At 41.7% G+C, this 26,190-nt stretch overlaps 1 protein-coding gene across 3 annotated transcripts in view; it reads right to left on the reverse strand.

Moving 5' to 3' along the window:
• XRN1 (5'-3' exoribonuclease 1) overlaps nt 1-26,190 on the reverse strand; it is a 64,289-nt gene that overhangs the window by 12,258 nt on the left and 25,841 nt on the right. For 2 of the 3 annotated variants that reach the window (XM_066619724.1, XM_066619722.1), the window contains exons 24-36: nt 24,722-24,837; nt 23,258-23,404; nt 20,382-20,471; nt 19,243-19,378; nt 17,630-17,686; nt 15,395-15,527; nt 12,229-12,298; nt 11,708-11,933; nt 10,843-10,944; nt 2,525-2,605; nt 1,685-1,771; nt 1,489-1,603; nt 965-1,026 (exon numbers count right to left, since the gene is read on the reverse strand). In XM_066619724.1, coding sequence (XP_066475821.1) covers nt 965-1,026; nt 1,489-1,603; nt 1,685-1,771; nt 2,525-2,605; nt 10,843-10,944; nt 11,708-11,933; nt 12,229-12,298; nt 15,395-15,527; nt 17,630-17,686; nt 19,243-19,378; nt 20,382-20,471; nt 23,258-23,404; nt 24,722-24,837 — 1,422 coding nt within the window. The remainder of the gene's footprint in view (nt 1-964; nt 1,027-1,488; nt 1,604-1,684; nt 1,772-2,524; nt 2,606-10,842; nt 10,945-11,707; nt 11,934-12,228; nt 12,299-15,394; nt 15,528-17,629; nt 17,687-19,242; nt 19,379-20,381; nt 20,472-23,257; nt 23,405-24,721; nt 24,838-26,190) is intronic. The other variant, XM_066619723.1, reaches the window with a different exon arrangement.

Genomic DNA, 26,190 nt, shown 5'->3' on the forward strand with positions numbered 1-26,190 from the left:
AGTTTGGATCCTGCCCATGATTCTGTGAAGATTAGCAGAAGGGCAGTGTGATGTGCCAGGGGTGGCCCTTCCTGGCCCCCCAGGAAACCACATTGGCCAACCGGGTCTCAGTCTTGTCTCCTTGGTCCTGCCTTGCTGGTGATTGTAGGAGGGCAAGTAGCTGCAGTAACAGCACAGCACTGCCCAAGCAGAAACACCTGAGCCCTACTGAGATGAGATGGAGAAGAAAGAAAATAAAAAAGAGAGAAAGTCTTGGAAAGGGAGGAGAAACATGGGCAAAGCCATCCACTGCCAGAGCTCCACAGCCCACTGCATAGGTATCCCCTGCCACTGGAGAGATCTCAGGTTTCCTGAGCCCACTATCAGTGAGATCAGACCCAGCTGTCTTGGGGCATCTTACAACATGGACAGGATGACTAGATCTCACAACCACAAAAGAGGACAAGGCACCCCCAAAGGTAGGACATCTAAGAAAAAAGTAGGACATGACAGAATAAAAGCTAAAAACACTTGTATATTGATTTCATGTGGTTTTATAAAACTCTGTTTGAGGATACCATGGGACACTGCCAAGGAGAATGCTTCAAGAATGTAGTAAGAGAATATCATCTGGGAAGGGGACTAAGAGGAGAAGAACCCAACAAGGTAACTTAAGAAATGTTATTACACTGGATACACTGGACAAGAGTTCTCTTTCTGCACCCCTGGGAGGTAGGGGGACTGGGCCCAAATGAGCACTGCACACCCCTTCAATGCAGTACTACTTCCATGGGGGGGGGGTACAACAGGCTGTGACCCATTTTAAAAATGACTCTATAAATTGCTTTAGGATTGTAAAAAGCTATTGTTGTCCAATATAAAATGTTGCTTCCTTTAACAGATGAACTGACCTGAGAAACAAATGAACAGAGCTACAGTTCTCAAAATCAACTTGCAAGACAATGATTAAAATTATCATAATTACCGGCTTATTTGATACTTTATGTGTTTGACCTTCATTTCTTGAACCTTTAGAATCTTCTTTGGCTACAAATGCAGAAGTTCACACTATTAAAGAAGACAAGACCAATATTTCCAGCACAATTAAAGTGAGAGATGGGGGAAAAAAGAGACACAAATGTTTCTGGTTCAACCCAAAGTATCCTTTCCTCTCTCCATTTTGAAAACATGACAAAAGAGATGGCAAAGTTGTAATAAAGAACTCTCACATTACACTAAAAATCTTCAGTGGGATGAAGGAAGTGTATTCGGGACAGAAAAAGAGCTGTAGAAATTCAAACTCTCAAATGAAAGGATTAAAGAAATCAAGCTAAAATCAACCATATCATTGTCTTCAAAGTCAAAATCCATTTTCACTCTTTTCCTGAAAATTGGCAGGAATCTCCCAGGAGAGATTTATAAAGATTAGAGTGATAATGGAAACATTTCTCTTTCCTGAGCTAAATCCCTATATCTAATAAAGATAAAAATGCAAATAAGATAACTTACATTTCCTAAATGCTTCCTGTTTTCTTTGCTGTCCTTTGAAACTATAGTCATTGAAGCCTGGTTTGGAGAACTGACCACCAGTATTTAGTTTTATATACTGAGGTAAAATTCCATCCTAAAAAAAATTATGATTGTTCAGTAGCAAAATCCTGGCAAGTCTTTTGAGCATCACATTGACTTTGAAATGGGAACTAACCTTCTCATGCTGGGCAGGCTGAGACTTTCCAGAGCTTTGCAATGATTGCCAAATGCTGCAAAATTCATCATCTTGTTTACTGTGAGCCTAACAGGAATGAAAACAAAACAGTCAACTCATTTGCATGTGATTTGCTATGATAAAATGTGTGAAATTTAACAAGACAACTACTAAGGCCATATACAGATAAGGTCTGAAAAGAGCTATGAAAGTCAATTTTCCCATACTAGTGATAACCTAGCTTCAAGTAGCTTGACAAACAAAACAGAGCGAGGGAGAGAACATCACTATGAAGAAAAAAGGTAATTTATTCTCAATTGCAGTCACTTCCCCCAGACCTATAAAAATCAATGAAATATTGAAGCAGTCAAGCTTGGCTTTGCAAGTCAGTTCTGACATTGTGGCACTGCTTTCCTCTACCTCATCTTAAACATATGCATGAGCAGATTATGCAGTGAAGCTGTTATCTTTTTATATCATTCATGTAATTAAATTAAAAAGCAACATTTTAATAGTTCTAACACTAGAAACTTAGATATGGGTGGAGTGGAAGTAGAAAAAAGGAAACAGGTTACTCATCTATACTAGTCACTAAACACTATCATATATGATCAGACCAGATGGTATTTAATTATTCAATAGCATTTACATACCACAGTGGTGCAATGAGGGTGCAGGGCAAGATAGATACAGAGCCTATGGGTTAGTAATGACTCTTTAAAACTTCCTCTTCCATTCCCAGTCCCTCTTACTGGTCAGACTAGAGTTAATGGGGAAATGGTGATATTCCACTGCCACCATTCAAGGCTAGCTAGGACTGTCAGACAGAAAAAAATTCACCTTGAAAAGCCCCTCTTCCTGGATACCCAAGGAGCTTCTGAAATCCAAAGTGGTCATCCCTGAACTCAAGCAGTAGTGAAACTGAGATAGTTGAAGGAAACACAGCAATCAATATCTCCTAAATGAACTGATACTAGGTAGGTAAAACAGACAAAATTGGAATAGAGTTTATTAAAGGACTAAAGCAGTGATTCTCAAACATTTAGGGAGCTTTACTCCCTCAGTAAGTCTTTGCAGGGGAGGGGCAAGGGCAATCATTCGATCCCCAGGATCGCATTGCCAAGGGGGGTACTTGTATTTACAATGTGCCTGGGCAAGCAGCAGGAGGTGTGGGGAGCCCTGCACAGCCTTCTGCAGGGCTACTCAAGGCTTGGAATGTTGAGAAACAGTGCGCACAAAACATCTCCTAGTCGCAACACAAAAGCACAAGTGGTTTATGTGCGCTGTTCTCAACATTCCAAGCCTTGGGGAGCCCTGTGGAGGGCTTCCCACACATGCAGGGATTCCCGCACATCCTGCAGCTTGCCCAGGCACATTGTAAGTACAAGCACTCCCCCATCACCCTCCTTAGCAACACGATCCTGGGGACTGCATTGCTCCCTCTCCCCTTTCTCTGCCCCTTAAAGGAAAGGGGGAAGCTTTACACAAGCTGGTGAGCCACAACCCACCATTTTAGTTCAAACACTGGACTAAACGAATGAAGCAATAAAAGGAGGGCAGACAAGCATCAAAGCACATATCAAAACGAACAGGCAGGGATGGCAAAGGAGGGCTTCTGCACAAAGGGTGTTCAAGGAGATTAAAGTGCAAGCAAGAAATAGAACAGTTCTCTAACAGAGATACCTTTTTCTAGTATCTTACCCGTTTTGTCCAGGGCACTGGTGTAGCTAATGATCGTGTAGCCCAGTGCAAGCTCAAAATGATGCCCCGGACGTTATGTCACAACCAGAAATGATGCCATACCCAGGATTTTTAAAAAGTGAAAATCGGGGAAAAACCTGCCTCCTCCCCACAGAAGCTCGCCACCCAATTGCTCAGCTGCCTCCCTCCAGCCAGTTGCACAGTTAAGGCATTTATCTGCTACCTGGGGTCAAAGAAGATTTTGTAGCCCCACCCCCACAACTAAATCAAATTTAATTAATTAAGGCCCAAATCCTAACCCACTTTCCAGCACTGGCATAGTGGTGCCAATGGGACATATGCTGCATCCTGAGTTGGGTGATACTCACAGAGGTCTCCTCAAAGTAAGGGAATGTTTGTTCTCTTACCTCGGAGGTGCATTGCCCTTATGTTGGTGCTAGAAAGTGGGTTAGGATTGCGCTCTAAGTAAATAAATAAAAAGTGTATCCCTTGTTGGTTAAAAACATTGTGCTGGGGTGAAGAGCGACAGTTATTCACCTCCTGCCTAAATATAAGATGAGTACCACTTGAAAAAGTGTCTCTTTAGCCAGTTAGCAGGGATAACTATATTATGATACATGTAAATGAGAGCGGAGTCATATTAACACCTTACTGGTTCCATGCTGTATCATAATAATATATCATTGGCCATCAGAATGATCAGTCTCATAGGTCGGTTTTCAGTTAAGCAAATCAATTTTTTGTTCCTTAAGGTAGTTGTGTTTTCATTTTCTGGTTAATTGACCATAACATTTGATAGAATTCAGATATTCTCATGTGGTCTGTTTCATTGCATTGTGCATTAAAGTCCCTTTCCAATGATATATAACATGATGGTATTATTTGTACATACCAATTTTTTCAAAATTTTGGCCATTATTGTCAAGCTCAGGTTGTTGCCTTCCTAAAGCTTGTTGCCCAGTGTAACTGCTACCCCCTGCACCTCCTTAGCTACGCCACTGGTCCAGGGTCCAATCACTCACAATGCAGTAAGACAGGTAAGCACACCCCTTTCACTAAGGGCACAATCCTAACCAACTTTCCAGTACTGACCTAGCCACAATATAGCCCCAAGGTAAGGTAACAAACATGTCCTTGCCTCCTCACTGCAGAATGCAGTGTATGCCACATTGGCACAGTGCTGGAAAGTTGGTTAGGATTGCGCCCTAAAGCACCTATTCTTCAGTAATAGACCCAGCAACACAACAAAAGCATACCTGCGTGACCTTATAAAAAACCTAGGTAGGTCCATCTGACTGGATAGCTTATGACCACCATAAGAACATAAGAACATAAGAACAGCCCCACTGGATCAGGCCATAGGCCTATCTAGTCCAGCTTCCTGTATCTCACAGCGGCCCACCAAATGCCCCAGGGAGCACACCAGATAACAAGAGACCTCATCCTGGTGCCCTCCCCTATGAGGATGTGCAGCGTGCACAAAGCAATGGTTAGTAATACTGGATCAAAATAAAAAAGATGCAACCTTCTTCCCAGTCTAGTACCTCAGATGAAGAAAGTTCAAAGGAGGAGGGTGAATTGTTGGGCGATGAAGCTATGGAAGCTGAAGATAGTGTTAACAGGCTGTTTCCAGGCAACTGGTTTACCAGAGTGTTAGCTAAAGTGGTAAAGTCACTGAACCTGAGTGCCACTGAAGAGCAAGATCCTAATGATCAAGCTGCTGCTGCTAAGTTATTGTTTCCGCAGGGGCCAAACAAACCTGCAGAGTTTCCTTTCCCAGAGGACTTATGAAGGTAATGGAAAGGAACAGGCCATGCCTTTGCACGGAAAAAAAGGATACAAGGTTGGTGAATAAACTGCCAGAAAATGTCCTTGACGCTTTCCAGATACCTTGACAAAGTACCAGGTACTTATGTGCCAGTAGCAGCTCTGGTGACTCCCACAATCATTCATATCTAAGGCAACAACACTTGCTTTAGGTGTATCTGCAGCAAATTCTATTTTTGCTCAAGCAACTTGCTTATTAGGCTGAAGAATTTGCTAACATGGACCATTCTTGGTCTAAAACGGGAAAGGACACCCATAAGAAAATAGCTTTGTCAGCTGCTTTTTTCACACATGCCTCATCGGATGCGTTACAGTTCTGGTCCAAAGCAATCGCAAGCGAATGAACATTGAGGGGGGAGTCAAAAAATGGCCGCCTAGCAGGTTATCTTTGCCGGCCGCTCCTAGTTGTTTCTACATTTTTTCTTCCTTAGATAGGACCTCTGGTTTACTTCTTGTCCGGGAGATTGCAGAATCTGTTCCTGAACCAAAAGGCACTGGCAGCTCTTGTTTTGTTTGCAACTACGCGTGGATTACAGTGAATTGTTATTTCAAATCCTGAAATGCGGGGGCCATGGGGAAAAAGAGGAGGCAGAAAACCATTCAGAACATGGTAACTCTCCTGGCAAGTCCTCAAAACAGAGATGCCTGGATGAACTCTCCTGGATGCAACACGTGAGTGAGACTAATTTTATTTCTTCTAATAAGTTTGCTGTCCTTGATGTCCAAGACACTGCTGTGGAGTCAGGGGGGGGACGGACCAGCAGCCCCCCTCCTCCCAGCTGGGAGATATCCATGACTCACAGTCACCACATTTCCGCTCTCTACATGACAAGCTCTTGCTACAGGAAGAGAGTGCTACTAGTAATCAGTTTTTAACTTTTTTAGGAGATTACTCCATAACAATGGGGAATATAACCGCATACATCTGCCGGCAGTTCAACTCTATTTTATCAAAGCTGGACTTGCTTCATAAGGATATCCAAAGCCCTCCTCTCTCACCCTCCCATTTTGCACTGCATTTGACACTCACTTCAGACATCCAAGAAACCCACTCCTGTCTGAAGAGGGGATGAGTTCAGAAGCCCATGCAAATTCGGCCCCTCGCTTGCTGAGAAACCAACTGATGTTAGTGATCTGGCACACGCCCCTTAATTGGGGAAAATGGACAAATAAATGACAAGCACTTGACTCAATATCTAGGCTACTCTCTCTTGATATACATAACATTGATTTAATTGAAATGATCTGGCTCCCTCGGTGGCATCAAATGCCACAATGTTCCCACATTTTGCTGAAATTCAAGACCCACAGGATTCCTTGTTTACTTCATGAAAGGAAGCACGTTCTTGAAAAATTCAATGTTTTCCAAAACCGGGTGTTTGGCAAAATGCATATTAATCCACTATTCCAGAGAAACCATCTGAAGCCTCCATTATCAGCTTCTTCTGCAGTTCCAAGGCCGGCCAATTTTGGCCAGCCGCCCAGCCCTCAGTCAGGTGATAAGTGTAATCAGCTTGCTGAAAACACAGCTGATCCTTAGTCCTCATTACACTTGGATGTTATATCAACAGTCTCTGATCTGAAAGCGGCCACTGACAGCTTTGCTAGTCTACTACTGAAGTTAAAAGCCTCGCTTCCAGTGCAACAAGGCAAAGCACCCAAGGATGCATATAACTTACTTAATGTCTAACGTTCAGAAGCTGGGAAAGGAAAACCTAAAAGGAAGAGCACAGCATCTAGCAGCAGCTCCCAGGCTCAATCACTGGTTCCCAAGCCTCCACCCAAGGTACCAGTAAATTTGCCGCCACAGAAGAAGACCTTCAGTCCCCAAGATGACCTGCGCGAATGATGATGACCCTGAACGAATGGTTTTTAACTGGAGCTGCTGTATCCTTGGAGCCAATTGCATCAGTAGACCAAATTGGCCTTCTTTGCAAAGCATGTGAACCTTTGGACATCAGCAGTGCACACACAGAAATAGATTGCCCAATGGAGATAATGCCTTCCATTCCTAGGTGCCCTGTGAGACAGAGGTACAGGATGAGTTGCCTGCCTTAGACACAGTGTGTGCCAGGAATCATCTACTGAGGAATTCTGTGTTCAGCTCAGAGGAGATCTTAGATACTGGTGATATCACTCAGTGTTTGCATAATGTTTCTTCACAAGCTACAACGCTTCCTCAGAATACTGGCTCTCCCAGTGGTGATACAAGCTCCCAGTCCATTGACCTGCCGCTCCAGCTGGATATCGACAAAGACACGCTTAACAGGGAGGCTCTGGAGGTGTACAGAGTTTTCCCTCAACAAAATAAATTACAGATGGTCAAAAAAATTGAGATGGTCTGCCAGAAATTAACGGATATTATACTGATCCAATGTTCTTCTGCATCTTCGAAGAGTTCATCTCTAGGAGACCCTCAAACATCATCTCTAGAAGCAGACCCCCTTTGGAAGTTTCCCATTCAGGCTGAGATCCACCAGGAGCCTCCAGGTGGAGGAAGCTTGCCTCCCTCCCCTTCTCATGGACGCCTCCTGTCTCCAGGGTTACTCTCTGTAAACGCGGTGCGGATCTCTGACCCTTTGGAATTGTCCTTTAATCCTCTGGTCTCTCCACCTAGAGAGTCCACTCTTAACAGTCCTTACAAACCAAACAGAGAACTTTCACTTCTGAAGAAGTGAATGATCTTATTCTCCACTCAAAGTCCAGAAAGTCACCGGGCCTAGATCTGATACTTCCTGAAGCTCTGACATTTGAACCTGATTGGTGGACCCCCATGCTGGCAACTTTCTTCACAATGATAGATCAAACCAGCATGATGCCAGAAGCTTGGACCAATGTGATGGTGCTCCCCATTTATAAAAGAGGAGATCACCAAGATTCATCCAATTATCGGGCCATCAGTTTGCTCTCAGTCCTGGGGAAGATTTATGCAAGACATCAGCTGGCAAAATTATCAGCTTGGATGTCTGCCCAAGGGTTACCGGGACCTGAACAGGTCAGTTTTCACAAGGAATTCTCGACCCTTGATCACTGTGTAGTTTTAGCCCACCTTATTGAAAAGTATACCAAGAGCAATAAGCAAAAACTGTATATGGCATTTTTAGATCTAAAAAGAGCATTTGACTCTGTAGAACGTGCCCTGCTATGGGAAAAACTAGCTAGTCTTCAGTTAGATCCCAGGCTTCTAGCCCTTATTAAAAAACTCCACATGGGGACGACTTGTCAGGTTAAATGTACATCATCTGGGAAGCTGACACCCAGAGTCTCAGTAGAAAAGGGTGTGAAGCAGGGGTGCATTCTGGCACCTTTCCTCTTTTTTAAAGTGATATGGCCTCCTTCCTTCTTCAAGCTGGCAGGCACTGTCCCAAGCTAGGTTCAACCTATATTCCCATTTTATTATATGCAGACGATACTGTGTTGATTTCTCAAACACTAATTGGCCTCAAAAGACTATTAAAAAGAAGCTCTGCCTACCTTTCCAAAAATAAATTGGAGTTAAATACCCAGAACACTAAATATTACTGTTCTCTAAATTCTGGAACCCGCTTACCTGGAATATAAATGGTGATAAAATCGAACAGGTCAAGAGTTTTAAATTTCTAGGAGTACACTTCCAACATAATTTATCTTGGTGCACTCATCGTAAATTGGCGGTTAACTTAGCCCATGCTACCTCCCAAGCTATCCTTAGGTTTTTCTAGAGAAAGAGTAATTGTTTCATCCCTGCGGCAGTTAAGAACTTTAATGCCAAGTCAGTTGCGCAATTACTATATGGCATTCCAACTTGGATTAGGGCAGCAAACCATGAGCTTGAGCAAGTCCAGGCAAAATTTCTTAGGGCAATCCTGGGGTTACCTAGGTGTGCCCTCTATGCTGCCACATGCTTGCAAACAGGGCAAAAGCTCTTGTTAACCAGAGCCTGGCTTTTGTCCATCCGATATTGGTTGCACATTCATTACAATTTGCCACCAGGCAGTCTACTATATTTGAAGCTCAGCGAGCTTGATCTTTCTTCATGGTCAAACTATATAAGGAAGAAAATTCTTGATGGCGGTGATAAGCCACAACAGCTAAATGATGTGTTCAGTCCTATCACCGAGAGGGTGGCAGTCTATCTGTAGCTGATGGTGGTAAGTAGACCCAAGAAAGGCTATCCAGTATATTTTATATGTTAGGCCACTACGTTTTATATGAGACAAATATACCTGATTTATTCCTTTATGTATCATATATCATATGCTTGTACTCACTACCGTTATTCTCTTTGTTGTGTTTGTTATGTATGCCAATAAAGGTCTTATCTATCTATCACACCCCTGAATGTAGTGGCAAGGAGAAATGTATGGTTATGAAACTGAGAGGTAGATACTGACTCCCAGAGCAGATTGGTTGGCACTCCATTTGTGGGTACAAAATTGTTTGGGCAGGTGCTGGAGACTGTGTTAGTGGAAACAAAAGATCAAAGAAAGGTTTTACCTACATCAAAAAAGCACCTGCTTCTTTCATACCTTCTCTTCCTCTAGCAAAGGGGTGCCCAAACCCTGGCCCAGTGCCAAATCCGGCCCGCAGGAAGATTTTATCCAGCCCCTGAGGTTCTCCAGCCTCTTGGGGATAAAAATAACTCAAAAGATGCACTTTTGAGTATGTACCGCTGTATTCAGCCACTAGAGTGCAGAATGCAATGTAATGGAAAGAAATTATTCTATTGCACTGCATTACGTTCAGTACCTCTAGTGGCTGAATGAGATATATACTGATGCTGGGAGACCTGGAATATAAATACGTTAGCTAAATTTAAAATAGAGTAGGAACTGAGACAAAAGTTTGAGATTTGCATCATAGGTTGCTTGATGCTTTTTCAAAATCCATTCCCCCCTTTTCCTGTGCAAATCAATTTTGCCTTCTGCTCCCCTCCTCCTACCCACAGCCACTTATTTTATTCAATCAAACTCTCAGCAAATCTGTTCTCCATGTATTTATTACATTTATTTTCTGGCCCACGACACAGTGACAGATACATGATACAAGGCTTTTCAGCCTTGTGCTGAAAAGTTTGGACACCCCTGCAGCAGGTACCAGGACAAAACAACAGGAGATATGCCTCCCACAAATCCTACTCACTGGGGATCAAGGAGCATTTTCCTCAGGCAAGTGATGAAGCCTGATGCCAAGGCATTAACTTTTTTGAGATACAATCCAAGCTAAACAGGGGCTGCTGCCACTTTTTAAAAAAAAATCATTATTTGAAAATTCTAGCCCCTTTGCCAAAAAGTTGTATTTCTTCACAGTGGGATTTTTCCCAGAGACTACTGAAACATAATTTTTTGATACACATAATCTAATCTGCCATTTTTCTTTGCTGTTATTTTCTGTTCTCATCTCCTGTTTTATTATTGCCTGTTGTAATTATTTTATGGATGTTTTATTTTGATATTGCTTTTTTACTGCAATGTGTGACTGTTCTGTAAGAAAGCCAACTGAAAGATGAAATAAACCTATTCTAAATAATAAAAATGAACAGACCATTTTCTATTTTAAAACATGCTCCTACTAGAAAGAAAAAAAGACTTAAGCCACCTCTGTCACATACTCAATACTGATTATTAGCATGTAACAAGAACACTGCTTACTTTATATTTCTGATTGCCACTCAAATGTGCTCCTTTCTGAACAGGAATGGAATTTCCTTGGTTTTCAGCCTTGCAAGTGTTATGCTGTCTTCCATTCAGCTGCTAAATAATGGTTTAAGCAGAGAAAACAAAGTAACTTTTCATTTTCCTCCTCTTCAAAACATTCCTTATTCAACTATGGCAGGGGGGGAGGGAGTTGGTTAACAGAAGAACATCCCAGATGGAGAGAGAGATATAGGTGGAGCCCATTTATCTGCAGATTTTTCATCCATAGATCTGGCTCAACAAAGGTCCCCCGGTCCTGCACTGAGCCAGACTCAGCTCCACCTGAACCCTCCAAAGTGGACTGGAGCTGCTCTAGTTTCCTTCTTTGGAAGAAAGGGGAGGAAAATTGCGGATTTGATTATCCACTATTTTAGTATCAGCAAGGGGTCCGAGAACGGATCTCTCATGGATACTGAGGCTCCACCTGAACTTCATTATTGACCAAATTATGTCACGAAGAATATTTTCTACATGTGCAAACATACAATTAAAAATGTTGCCTCCTTTCACTAAAATTAATTGATTTTGCTTCATACTTTACTTCTTTTAATAATGTTAAGGTCATAATTAAGTCCAAATACAAAACATTTTTAATACCAAAGAAGCCAATATATTCCCCTACCCTCAAAGCACATCAAAGTTATGAGAATTCCAGTTGTTTTGCTCAAGTCCAAATGAATCTTAACGAATCACTATTACTGCAATTTCTGTCTATAGTTTATCATCACCATCCATAAACAATTAAGTTAGCATCCAAGAACTATTTAACAGCATCTTCCATTTTCTATGATACAATTTGAAGAACTAAATATGAACTTACTCGCGTTGGAACAAAGAGGGAACGAGGGGAATGGTTGAGACCTCCTAGATGTGCTTTTTGTGAAGATACAGAAAATGATTCAGGTGAATATGTGCTGTAGGAACTCACAGCTGGCTGGGGTTTGACTATGGCTGTTAGCTTCTGATTCCCTGTTTCAGACCGACTACCATGAGAAAAATTAATTAAGGCACTAGCTGGCATGCGGTAACCTCTGGCAAGTGAGCACCTAAAGGAAAAGAGGAAAGCTAATGATAATTATATATCACACAGATTCTTTTAATTAGTTATGCTGATTGTGCACGGCTGACAAGCATTTCAGCAAAAGGATAGAAGCAGAAGCTAGTTTTGGTCTATAATAAAAAAATCAAACTAAGCTGCAAACAGAAGATGACCCTGAAAGAACAGTACATAAAATTCCAAGGTAAGAATTTTATGTTCATATTTCTCTTTAAGGTCACCATGGTCACCTTCATTACCAAAATACTAAAAAGACGCAAAAATTTTCATTCTTTCAAACAAACCTTATTGTTAAACCTCCATGAAATTCTTCATCAAACAGTACTTCGTAGAGCACATCAGATTCTCTGCTGGCTGAAATAAACATGCACAAACAATCACTACTAATCAAATGGAGTGGTAAACGACAGCAAAAAGGCAGATTGTTGGTTTAGTGCTACTACTTCTATACTGAAATACTAATATAAACTAGTAAGGCTTTTCCATACAGTTCTAAATTCAGGACTGGAAGTACTGGTTTAAAACTTAAAATCCCTGGGTTCCAGGCTTCCTTCAGCTGATGGTTCTCCTTATCCACATTTGATTATTTAGGTGAAAAATAATTTCAAATCTCACAAGAGTCCAAAAACATAGGAATAGAAAACTAACCTGAATTAATCACACTCACAACTGAAAACTTTTTTGAAACAAAATTTCATCCAAATACATCAGGCAACTTCTTGTCATGCAGGTTTTTTTTCCTGGCATAGGTTAAAATATTTGCAATAACTATCTTTTTAACTTTAAAAGGTCTCCATTCCTCCCTTCTTAATTACTTGATCTAAATACAGGTCCAGCCTACTTATATATGATTTTTTTATACACAAATTTGACTCAACATGAATGGCCCCTGCAAATCAGAAGGAATGTGCTGATCCCTGGAGAAGGGGGAAAATGCATCCCTTTAAAATCAGTTTAAAAAACTGAACAGTCCTTTAACAATAGCCTCCTTAATGAGAGAGAGAGAGAGGGCAGCTGGCTGACAATCCATCAATCCTTCTCTATCCAGCAGACCCCTCCCTTCCCCCTGAGCACATGAAAGAAAGGTGATCACTTTACACTGGTGAAAGGAGGGGCTAAGTGAAGCTTTCTAAGCTCTTGGAGGAGGTCTGGTTGATGGATTGTCTTCTTAATGACTCTTATCTTAGAGTCAAAAGGTCAGCAAGGCTGTTTTTCAATCACTGGAGAAAAGAAACTTAGTTTTTAAAATTGATTTGCTATAGTGCATTTTTTACCATCCACGTGAGTGCTTGGAACGGAACCCATGCAAATAATTAGTCTCAACCTGTATGGGTGTTTTTGCACCAACAGTGTAATTTTTGTGGCACCTTGAAAACTAAGGCCCAGACGGAACTAGCAGCTGCTTTCACTGCTACCTCCTCCTACTCACCACAAGCGAGGAAAGGAGATGGCTACCATTTCAAACCAAAAACAAGGAATGGTAAAAGAGAGCTCTGTCTAGAGTGTTCACCTCCTCTGAGACCTCAAAACGTATGCATATCGAAAATCATACAAGTTTTATGATCATAGCTTCATAACCCCACGTGGCAAGCTCCAAACACTTGGATCAAGAAGTGAAAAAGTGGGAAATGGGTACTTGGATATTCTGTGGCAAAAACTCACAGATGATGTCTCACAGATAAGGTCTCACAGGTAAGGAACTACAAATATGCAATTATTCTGAGGAAAGCTCATTTCCATGTGTGTTTTTACACATTTAGTTTGAGCCTAACATTCATTGTGCTTATGTTTTCATGGACTAGACACCCTCTACAGCAGATACATTAAAGTGGCCTTCTAAGTGGATTGGATCTGTATACATGAAGCACACAGATAAGAAGAGATACTTGCTTACAAAAGAGTTGGCCCTCAGTATCCTGGGGGATTCATTCCCAGATCTCCACAGATACCGATATCCACAGATAATGGAATTCATGGGGAGATATTCAAGGACCTCCCGGACGCAACCGGAAGTGCCTTCCAGTTGTGTGTGGGAGGTACAGTGAGACCCTCCTGATGTGGGTTGAGACTAGTGTTAAATATACAGATCCTGAACCCGTGGATAAGGAGGGCCCACTGTGAAGCCGAAATTCTAGCAATGTCTGAGGCAGCTGTGGGTGTGTCAGCATAATACAATGTTCAAATGAATACATCTACAGCCACATCTTAACCATTTGTACTTGGTTCATTGAAAAAATGATACATACCCCTGTATGCTTAATGATAGTTTCAAATATCTGACAGATATCACAAAATTATACACCATAATAAATGAGTTGGGCCCAAATCCTAACCAACTTTCCCGCACTGACATAGCTGTGCCAATGGGGCATGTTCAGCATCCTGCAGTTGGGTGGCAGTCTTGGAGGCCTCCTCAAGGTAAGGCAATGTTCCCTTACCTCAGACTTGCATTGCCCTTACTTCAGAGCTATAAAGTGGTTAGGATTGTTGCCCTAATTCAGCTGCCTATCGGCACAGTCCTTTCCAGCACTGGCATAGCTGTGCCAATGTGGCAACTGCTGAATCTTGCAGTTGGGGGACAGTCACACAGACCTCTAATGCTAGAAAGTTGGTTAAGTTTGCGCCCTATGCCAGCCCAAGTCCCTTGGGCCGGTCTCGGAGGGTCGCAAATGTGCCATACAGCATGTTTATGCTTCCTCAGGAGGAAGCCAGGCCGGCGCTCTGAGAAACGCGGGCCTGTGGAGGTTGACAGAAGCCTCCGCGCCAGCTTCCCCCCAGCTCCTTGCGTTTGCTCAGTCGAGCCGACACAAGGATGAAAGGTTGGCGTGGGGGGGAGGGGAGGAGTTATGCCAGATCCCAGCAGTTATGCCAGATCCCAACCCCTGTTCCTGGGGAGAACAGAGCGGCTTTAAACTGTTCCACTCTCCTCGGACTTGTGCCACCTCAGGAGGTGGTGCAAGTCTGAGGAGACCCATATGTTTCCCCTTGCCTCTGGCTAAGCCGCTGCTGGCCACAATCCTGTGCTGGATACAGTGCAAGCCTCCTGGCTTGCCTGTTCCAGCGCAAGTTAGGATTGCGCCCTTAGTCTTTTAAGGTGCAACCAATAGAGATCCAGAAAAAGTAAAAATGTTCTTTAACTCCTAAAGCACTTTGGACTGAAAGTATGTATACTTTTGACAGAAGTATCTTTGTGGCTTACAAAAAAAAATCCTGTGGCAAAGTCAGATCACATGAGTTGTAACTCATGTTTCCCCCTTCCATTTCATACACAGATCGGTCATTTGTGCTTACACTCTTCTGCAAGCACTGCGCAAATTGATGGCAATACTAACAAAATTAGCCACAAACAAAACTTTTATCACAGTTCATTCTCTAATGTAACCTATATTCCATAAATAACCACCAATACATTTCAGGTCCAAGGCGACAGCCCACAAAGCAGGGAATTACCTCCTTTAATTCCTATTATGGTACCACGAAGTCCAAGGGGAACGGAGAAGCTCTCTCTCACATTTACAACACGATCAAACAGTCGATATTCTGCATCTCGATCTGGGACAACTCCATGCTGCTGTTCTAAAGGCTATGAATCCAAGATTATTATACTGTAGCAAACTATCCAGATTTGAATTATTATAACAATACCCCTGACATATACATCAACATTTTAATTACGTTTTATCAGGAAATATGACATGTTTAAATGTTCTATTTAACCATTTCTATTTAACAAAAATGACCAGAAATAGTACCACTCTTCTGAGAAAGTTGACTTACTTATTAAGCTTCTGAGAATAAATTCATACAGTGCTCTTTACACTGGTGGTACTATAACTAGTAAAGGAAAAAAATCATCTGAACAAGACAGGCAATTCACAGTAACTTGCAGTGATAATCTCAATGCATTGTCATTATTGTATTATATTTTATTGCAATTTTTATATTTTTAACCTGTTAGTAGTCTTGGGCTTCTCACCTTTAGGGGAGGAAAGACAGGATATACCTTATATACTCACCTATAGTATGTAACATTTCTACCAAGTAATCAAGCTCTAGTTATCAATTTGCCTTATCTCCAGGTCAATCAGAGGGCAGAGCCTTTCAACTCTGAAAAGTTTCCTTTCTTGCTAAAGCAGGCTCATTAGTTTCTATAGTAACTTTCCTGGGAAATTCTAGCCAAAGTTAACCTTTTATTTTTCTCCTTTACCTTTTGCTTCTACAACCTGTTTCCTTTTTGCAAATGCATGCATTTGGCAGAAGTCTTTTTTTTCAACACCAGGATGGGATCCTCCTTTCCATTAGAAATAAAGTCCCAGGCTACAATTCAGTGCACCATTATTTAAGAATAACTCCCATGGAAAGCGGTGGGTCTACTTCTGAGTAAAAAGGGTTGCAAATATATGCAGCTGCATCTCTCTGCTGTGAATTGAATTGCACACTCCCAGCTATTTGTTATGGGTTCTATGTTATATGTAGAGCTTCTGTCTTAACACACCAGACACCGTAAAGGTGGATTTGATTCATGGATCTGCTGCAGTGGTTCCTAACCTTTTTCACTTGCATATCCCTTGGCAGCCCATTTCCATAAATTGTACCCTTCACATTAGCAAAATGTTTGTAATTAATAATAAAAGCCCTCATCTCTATATGAAAGCCCAGACCATGTATTTATCACAGTGTTTTCTCTTTTTATCTGTTTGAAGAACAGAAGACTCTGCCTTTGCACTGTTTTGCACCAGAAGTGTGTTGAGAAATTCTGGATGATTGATCACTTTCCATATTATGTTTCAGCTTTTTTATTCTGCTGGTTCTCAATCACTGGTTCATAGAAGAATTGATGACCAAAAACTAGCTACTGGTAGGGCTTTCACAGCCAATTAGCTACCTCCCTTCCTGCTCCTTGCAAGGCATTCCTGTCTTGCAAGGCATTCCAGAGCACGACCTGCCTTTTTCTGCCATTATTCCATTCTTTTTCAAGTACCCCTAAAGGTCCTGTTGAGTGTCCCTGGGAGTAGATGAATACCAGGTTGGGAACCACTGTTTTACTGATATGTAGTTTACAGTGCACTTACTCTGATACTGTTTACAAAAAGGTGGTGAAGACCAGAATTTAAAAAGAATAAAAATGTATCTTACGATCTTTTACTATGTTTTTAATAAATTAGAGACTACAGTTCTTAGGTAACAATTAGTGGTAGGTTATTTTTCAGGATCTGGCTTCTGGCAAAATCAGACAAAACTATAGTCAGACACCCCCCCCCCAAGTTATTTCCTCCGACTTATCCAAGGGTTATAGAAAATTCCATGATTGTTGGCTCAAAAACCTGCCCTCAACTTATCTGTGGGGTCGACTTATGGGTGAGTGTCTGCGGTGAATATTTTAGGCGGCTAAATTATATATTGTTGATGGACAGCTATTAATATAATTGCACACTCCCAGCTATTTGTTATGGGTTCTATGTTATATGTAGAGCTTCTGTCTTAACACACCAGACACCGTAAAGGTGGATTTGATTCATGGATCTGCTGCAGTGGTTCCTAACCTATTATTAATATAATAGTGAGCAGTTCAATTAATTATATTTCAATTGAAAGGTAACACATTCCTTTATGAAGGATAAAAATTCAATTTAGACTACATTTCACAAGAATGGTACCATTCATTTAAAAATCATCAGGACTTACTCTGTATAACAAGTGGGGTTTCACTGTCACACGTACTTTCTTATTACTTTTCCGTTGCTGAAGGAAAAGATAAAATTAAAAACATAAAAACTAATGGATAAAGGATAAAAATAACAAAAATAGCCATTATCCTAAAACTAGTAACACAGGCCAACACACATTTTGCTTCCTTAAACGTTACACCAATTCCTGGGAATATTTGGGGTGCTGATTCCAAAAATGGCATCCATTTTGCCCTATCACGTCTAGTTTTGGAGACACGGCATAGCCTCTTTAGTGAATGGTTCAAGCCGCTTCTTCATGAAATGATAGGGCAAAACGGATGCCATTTTTGGAATTGGCACCCCAAATTCATATCAAACCACCATAAATTTTGGGAGAAACTTTTCTGACCCTCAATTTTGTAGACCTGTGTAACCATTTTATAGAATGGTTATTGTCTTACAACCCCAGTAAGTCATACCTTGTAGCCCAAAGCAGCTGCTCTCCTGCTCTTTCCTTATATGTAATACTACTTCTTCCTATTCTAATACAACAGCTTGAAAACTAGTCATGTCCAAGGAATGGTATCATCTTTGCGTGAGGAATCCACTATGCAGATGAGCAATAGTCTTAGAACTATCCGTAATGTCACAAATGACACAGAACCAGGGAAAATCCACTATCTTAAGAACTAATATGACCTTTGAAGTTCTTCAAAACAAATGAAAGCAAGTTGAAGAATTTCAGGTTCTCCCCAGGTTAGAGAAATTTTATCTAGGAGGATAAAATTATAGAAATACTGGGGGTGGGGATAGTTCTACACCACATTGGGCTTTGGAGTCTCTGATGACAATTCAGAGGGCTACTTTATGCACATCCAAGAACTTACGCACACTCGAATCTGAATTTTTTCTTCTAATAGCAGATCTGATGAAGTATCAAACACTGCTAAACAATCTGCCACATAATGCAGGATAGGCTGCTATTCAGTAATACAGATCTTAAAAGTTCCACTAGGGTTGAAATCCTATACATACTTTCATGGGAGTATGTCATACTGCACACAATGGAACTTACTTTTCAGCAGACGTGCACAGGATAGCACTGTAGCACTTTCTAAATCTGGCTCTATACAAAGTTTCTGGCATACAGTTAATCAATTACACTCAAAGAGTTAGCGAGAGTGTGCTGGTATCTCCTTCCAAATTACTGAATTTCTAAAGCCAGCTACTTACTCCAAAAGCAATTTGTCAGTCCACTGACTACAAATTTCTAACGGTGCAGACATGCCCGCATACCTGTAGGGGTTCCATTCTGGAACCCTCCCACGGATACCTGAATCCATGGACATGAGGAAAACTGCCCCCCACCCCACCCTCTGGAAGCAAGGCAAGCTGTGCTCGCAGGCTCAGCCAGGCTCAGAAGACGCTCCAGAGGTGAGGCGAGCTGTGCTCCCCTCACCTCTGGAGGAGTCATGCGGGGGCCCCCGCAGACCCAATCCTCAGATAAATGAAACTGCAAATCTGGGATCCGTGGATACGGAGGCCCCTGTGTTTTAAAGGAAATCTGAATGTAGGATTATTCTTATGCACTATAATTACAAGACCAAATTCACTAATATTGAGTTGTACCTTGCACTTCTCTATTTCTTCTTGAATCTTTTCAACAATGGCTGCATCCAGAATTTGCAAATCACAAGAGGAACGGGAAAGACTGCTAACAGGATGAGTCTTTAGCCATGTGACAATTTCTTGAATTTTCTCAGCACTACATCAGAAAATAATTCCATATTAATAAAGATTACCAAATTACAGTTGACTTAGACTACAGTCACGGGAGCATACATGATCAAAATCTGCATATTGTTTATATGAATTCTGCTAAGCTTTAGATGATGCATTTGATATAAAAAGTGAATCAATGCAGGACGCTTCAAGCCATCTAGGTGTGTACTTCCAGCAGAATCATAAGCAAAAGTAAACAAGGAAATTGTAAATACTTATTTCTAGTACTTTGAAAACTTCTTGCTGTTTAAAAAGCAAAGCTGTGGTATATAAAACATATTTGTTTCAGGATGAGGTTATTCAACTGATATGCATGAGCGATTTAATGGATGGTGTACTGCAGTGATTCTCACACATTTAGCACCGAGACCCACTTTTTAGAATGAGAATCTGTCAGGATCCACCAGTAGTGATGTCATGACCAGGAGTGACATCATCAAGCAGGAACATTTTTAACAATCCTAGGCTGCAATCCTACTCACACTTACCCAGGAGTAAGTCCCATTGACTACCATTGTTAAAAGAATATACGTAGTAGCTTGTTAAAAGTACAGGTCTGTGACATCTCCCCAAATGCAGTCACATACCATGGTAGCATCAAGTCTAATATATTAAAAATAAAATATTGAAATGAATGGGGACCCACTTGAAATTGGCTCACGACCCACCTAGTGGGTCCCAATCCACAGTTTGAGAAACACTGGTGTACTGGGTTAAGTGCTTATCTAAATGGTTCCAGTTCAGTAATGTTCAACTGCATGAGAAGAGGGTCATTGGAATCTATCTTCTGTTTGCCATCTAAAATCAGTGATTGATACTAGAGAAGCTTTTGCTTCCCCAATTATCTGGTGGCAGCTGGACAATTCAAAATCAGCAAGGGGTGCCTAACATACAGACCCGGGGCTGGATGCAGGCTTTCCCCATGCACATGGTACCGTTCAGCCCAATCTGACCTAATAACTGAGTGAAAGACACCAAGCATTTACCCATTCTCTTCTTCTCCAGGCCAAATGTCATCTTCATAGAATATATCTTCTTGACTGTTTTTGGCTATGTAGCCAAAAAGTTCTGGAACCCTAATTAATGCATAAACAAATGAGAGCAGATTTTACATACAGATCTATAGTCATTTCAAAAAACTTACTGAGTGCTCAACTGACATGTTTACATAACAACAGGAGAGAAAAAGGAGAGAGACAAGGTAATGAGGGCACCAGGATGCAGGTCTCTTGTTCTCTTGTGTGGTCCCTGGGGCATTTGGTGGGCCACTGTGAGATTTATGAACTATATGGGCTTATGGCCTGATCCAGTGAGGCCGTTCTTATGGTCTTAACACTCATGATTTGGGATGCAAGGTGCAATGGCTTTTAACAGATTTGGACATATTTACTGTATGACTAAACTGCTTCTTGACAAGAAACCAGAATTTTGTTCCAAAAATGTATCATTTCTACAATCTATAGGGAAAGGGCATGTATAGGGAAAGGGCATGAATCTGCAGGGGTTCCATTCTGGAAGCCCCCACAGTTAAGTGAAACTGCAGATACCAGGGAACGTGCCCCTCCCCCACCCTTCAGAGGCAAGGGGAGCTCTGTTCCCCTTGCCTCTGGGGGGGTCTCCTGAGCACAGAAGAAGCAGTGCGCATCTGCCCACACTATCTGCCAGGTTCAGAATAACTCACACAGAAAAAAAAAAGACTCCTAATATTTTCATAAATCTGGAAGTCGCAGGGCTTTTTGCACTGTCTCTGCTGGGCTCAGGAGACCCTCCAAAAGGTGAGAGATCCCCTCGACTCCAGAGGCCCTGTGAACCTGATCCACAGATAAGTGAAACCTCAGATTCAGGATCTGTGTATACACCCCCACCCTGTATACACTGTACAGTATCTATCACACTGCACGTACTTAATTACTTTTATTTTAACATTAATCATTTACATGGCAGGCTATAACCCCAATAAAAGCTTTGTTTACCAGTATCCATGGGGAAGGCAGATTTCCTGGCAGTTAATCAAGATTTTACTTTAAAAAGCCCCCCATCTGCCTGCCAGTTGTTGTCCCCCACACATTGCTTACTGGACAGGGGTTCCTTTGTGATTCTGCTCCAACCTCCTTCCTTCCTTAGGAGGGCTCACATGGCATGGAGACTCAATACTTCCTAAGCAGGACCCTTGTGAGGAAACAAGTAGAAAGCCCTCAAAAGGAAGGAAGGCAAAGCAGCACTGCAGAAGGAGTCTCAGTAAGTAAGGGAAAGGACTGGAAAGTGGGCAAGCAGCTTTGTTAACCTGCACACTTGATTAACTGGCATCTCCAACCACTGCCTCAAGCATGTGGATATGCCAGTTAATCAGTGTGCTAGTTAAGTGAGTATATACCATGTGAAACCACCTTTTATACTGTATAAATTACTGCCTTCTGTTTGCTTTTCTGCAGTAGAATGACCAGTTAAGTACCCTTTAGTCATATGGTCTGCTTGTCAATGGAAAGCAAGCAAGGATAAGATGTTTCCCTCTTGCATTTCTGCATTCTTCCAAAGTCAGTTGTAATAGCTAGCTGAACTTGAAATACTCTTCCTATATCAAAATTATGGCATAATCCTAACCAGGTCTACTGAGAGGTAAGTACTATTTTGTTCAATGGGGTTAGGATTACAGCCTTAGGGCACAATCCTATCCTGTGCTGGAACAGGCAAGCAAGGAGACTTGCGCTGTATCCAGCGCAGGATAGTGGCCATAAGCAACTCAGCCAGAGGTAAGGGCTGCTGCCCCCTATGGGTCTCCTTGGACTTGCGCCACCTCTTGAGGTGGCACAAGTCCAAGGACAGCAGAGCAGCTTGAAGCCGCTTCGTTCTCCCTGACAGCAGGGGTTGGGATCCGATATAACTGCCGGATCCCAGCTCCACCTCCCACTCTCTGCCCACCAGCCCCCAGGGCCACCCACCCGCCTTCCCCCACCTACATTTTGTCCTTGTGTCAACTCAGCTGGGCCAACGCAAGCGTATAAGACAAAGCCGACGCAGAGGCTTATGTCAGCCTCCACAGGCTGGCGCTTCTTGGAGTGCCACCCTGGCTTCCTCTCGAGGAGGCGCAAACATGCCTTATGGCACATTTGTGACCCTCCTGGACCAGTGCAAGGGACTTGCGCCGGCCCAATCCCGAGTCTGGATTGCACCCTTAGTCACTGACATCAAGATACCAACCATTTAACTCTGTCAGAAGAGAGAGAATTTACAACTAACTCTAAGCAGTGTTTTATAACACTGCTCCGAATTAGAATTAGTTGTAAATCTTCTCAGTTACAGAAGATCCCATCAGTTACATATACTAATGTAAAAATTCAGAGCCACTCAAATACTTTCCCAGTATTTTTGTATATACTGAATCAACGGAACATGGATGTACTGTGAGACTCCACTTAGCTCCTTCTCGGGTTGTAATGTTTATTCCTCTATTTGGAAGATTTAAATGGCAGTTTATAACAATCTTTTTTGCCTAGCCCACAGGCATAAACATTTGGTCCCTGTTGCGTATATGCAACGTTGCGCAGAAATGGCTTAAAGTGATTACAACCAAGAGAGTGGACCATTGTGTTGGTGCCATGCATCAACATCCCCAAGTTGCACAAAAAAGGATTCCCAATCATGGAAAAGCAAGGGAATCAGGAGTGGCATGACACATGCCAAGTCAGACACTTCTGACAGATGCTGGAAGATGAGATCCTCTTATTGAGGTCAGAACGCCTAGTAGTAGGGAGCAAAAAACAATTCCCACTATCTGACTTGCTGCTGCCTATCTACGGTCTAAATAGAACTTAATGCAGTGCAAAATGGATCCCACTGCAGAATCTAGTGGGATTCTGCTTACCTTTCTAAATATTCAGCAAGGAGTTGCTCTACTGCAGATGAATACATCCACTCATTCCCAACTTTCTTAGTGAAGCCAGGGACCTCTTCATTCTTTTTATTGAATTTCAGGTTCAATCCCACATTTGCTTTATGGTCTCCATGAGGACTGCAAAATGCAAGTTAGAAGACTAAATGTATTTTGATGAGAAACACTATGTTGTATATAAACAATTCTTCATACCATTGCTCATCCCTAGCAAACATACTCCAGAAAAGTTGCTTCAAGCATTCAGAGGAGGCTATGAAACCACCTCTTGAGCACTATCTGGTCAGACCTCTCTTGTCATTGGTAAGCAGCTTAATTGACAGGCAGCACTTTGGTTCTGTGGAAGATGCCATGACATTCCTTTCCAATAGTTTAAACAAACTTCAATATTTGAAAGACAAGTACCATGCCATCTATTCACAATCATCACATTGCTTTGGAAAACTGCAGCAGGAAGTTCTTCTAATCCATGAAGCATCTCCTCTCAATTAAAATTATGCATGTTTAAACACCCCTCTTACTTTTCACATCCTCCCCCCACCATAAGATTTATTCTTGAATATACATACAGTTTGAGTATATTATTATTAGGAAGAATAGTAATACAGATAGTTCCCTGAAGTTGGAACTGACATAAGTCAGAATAGTACTACTGAGCCGGCCATAAATACAAAAGTCAACCTGTCTGTTCCTCAATTGCTGTCATTACATTGGTATATCCATAAATCGAACCTCCATAACTCAGGGATAACCTGTATATCACTGTTCAACAAAGATGTTCACAAAGTAGTTTGCATAGCAAAATAAATAAATGGTTCCCTGTTTCTAAAGGTCTCAATAGCTTACAAAAGATGCAAAAGAAACACCAGCAAACAGCCAGTAAAAGATACTGCTGGAATGAAGAGGTCAATTGCTCTCCCCCTGTTGAATAAAAAAAGAGAATCACTTTAAAGATGCCTCTTCGCCCAGTTAGCAGGGAGCTTGTGTTATGTAGATACACACAAAAAATAGTTTGCTTTGCTCCTCACAGTGACCTGCTACCTTTTTCTCTACTTGAATCTCTACCCTTCTCCAAATGCAAGGGAGGGCACTAGGATGTGCTACCTTTTTCTCTACTTGAATCTCTACCCTTCTCCAAATGCAAGGGAGGGAACTAGGATGCAAGTCTGTTGTCTTGTGTACTCCCTGAGGCATCTGGTGGGCCACTGTGAGACACAGGAAGCTGGAGTAGATGGGCCTTTGGTCTGATCCAGCAGGGCTCATCTTATGTTCTTATGTACTGTCAAATGCATAACAAGGAACACTCCACATATGCAAAATGTTTCCTTCTATCCCCATCTCATGTGGAATAAATTTCAAAGGAACCACAGTATTTTTGTAGCGCTGATTTTAGTTCACACATGTTTCATTACAATGATTATACTCAGCAGAGCTTACTTTCTTCTGGAACCTCTTCCAATAAAAATGCTTCCTGTAAATCTGGACACAAGATAGCCACTCACTCCTAGACGACTGGCCAACACATATCCAGGATTGTACTTCACGGAATATTTCTGCAACAATATAAGTTGTATAGTGAAGGAAATGAAGACTTTTATCTGGAATACGTCTAACCACAATAGCCTTTCCTTGTATTTCTTTCACAATTAAGCCTTACTTTTAGGGGAAGAAATAAAATGCAAATTACTATCAGTTTCTCCCACATTGATATGTTGTTCTAACATGGCACAGTAGAGGTGGCATTGAATTCATCTTATTTGAAGGCTCTCACCTGCTCAAGGATTCTCTGAAGTTTTGACTTTTAGAAATTTTGCACTAAATTGGAAGTCCAGGAAAGAGACTTAATTGAATTTGTATTATTCCATCTCTGGAGCATCCTTATAATCTCCCCTTCCCACTCACTTCTCTATTGAGCTACTATTCCCATTCATTAGCATAAGTTTCAAAAGGCTCTAAGGAGAGCAGAAGTCTAGAGTCTATTCCAACAGTACCTAGCAGACTATGACTTTAGCTCTTTTTGCAGCATTGGGATACAGAATTGCCCCAATGCATAATTGTATGCAATAAAAACTGCTGCATATAGTAACACTAAGCAAAATACACTTCACTTGGCTTGGCAGATCAATGGCAGAATGTTGCTAAAGGTAGGATCATATAATTGAATGTGCCCTCTATTGCTAAAGTCTCCATAACATGCTAATAGGATTGCAACCAAGATTGGACCACCCACAAGGATGACAGAGGATTCTGGGGATTTACCAAGGAGTTTGGTAAAGTCCTGCAGAAGTTTAAAGCTTTCCAAAACAAAAATTCAAAGGCAAAATCCACAACATCTTTGCTTCATGAGTAAAAAGGTTTAAAGGGAGATAGTTATGATTCCTTCAAAGCTGTTACACTCTTTCAGATGGGGGGGGAGGAAATGACGAAATGCATTTAAGATTCTGTTTAAGCTGAACCAGCGTAACCATCTGACCAGCATTCTTAGGCAGAATATTTAAAGGAGGGGACATACTGCAAACAGAGTGAGAAAAATTACAGTTGTAAGATCTGAACCACAGAAAAAGGTTGCAAGAAAGGCAAGGCTGCCTTCAGTACTACAGCTTGGACTCTACAGTCTTTGGACTTTACAGGGTCATCTAAAGTAAGCCCTATTGATTCCAGTGAGACTTATTCACAGGAACATCCGCATACAGAACCTTCTATTGCAGGACTTTTATTGCGAGGTGGCCAAGTTTGCAGATGACACCAAACTTTTCTGTGGGGCGAAGACCAGAAGAGACTAAAGAGCTCCAGAAGGATCTCTCCAAACTGGGAGACTGGGAAGCAAAATGGCAAATACGTTTCAATGTAAGTAAATGTAAAGTCATGCACACTGGGGCAAAGAATCGAAACTTTACATATAGGCT

Source organism: Tiliqua scincoides, chromosome 3 (assembly GCF_035046505.1).
Source record: "Tiliqua scincoides isolate rTilSci1 chromosome 3, rTilSci1.hap2, whole genome shotgun sequence".
NCBI classification, from domain to species: Eukaryota; Metazoa; Chordata; class Lepidosauria; order Squamata; family Scincidae; genus Tiliqua; species Tiliqua scincoides.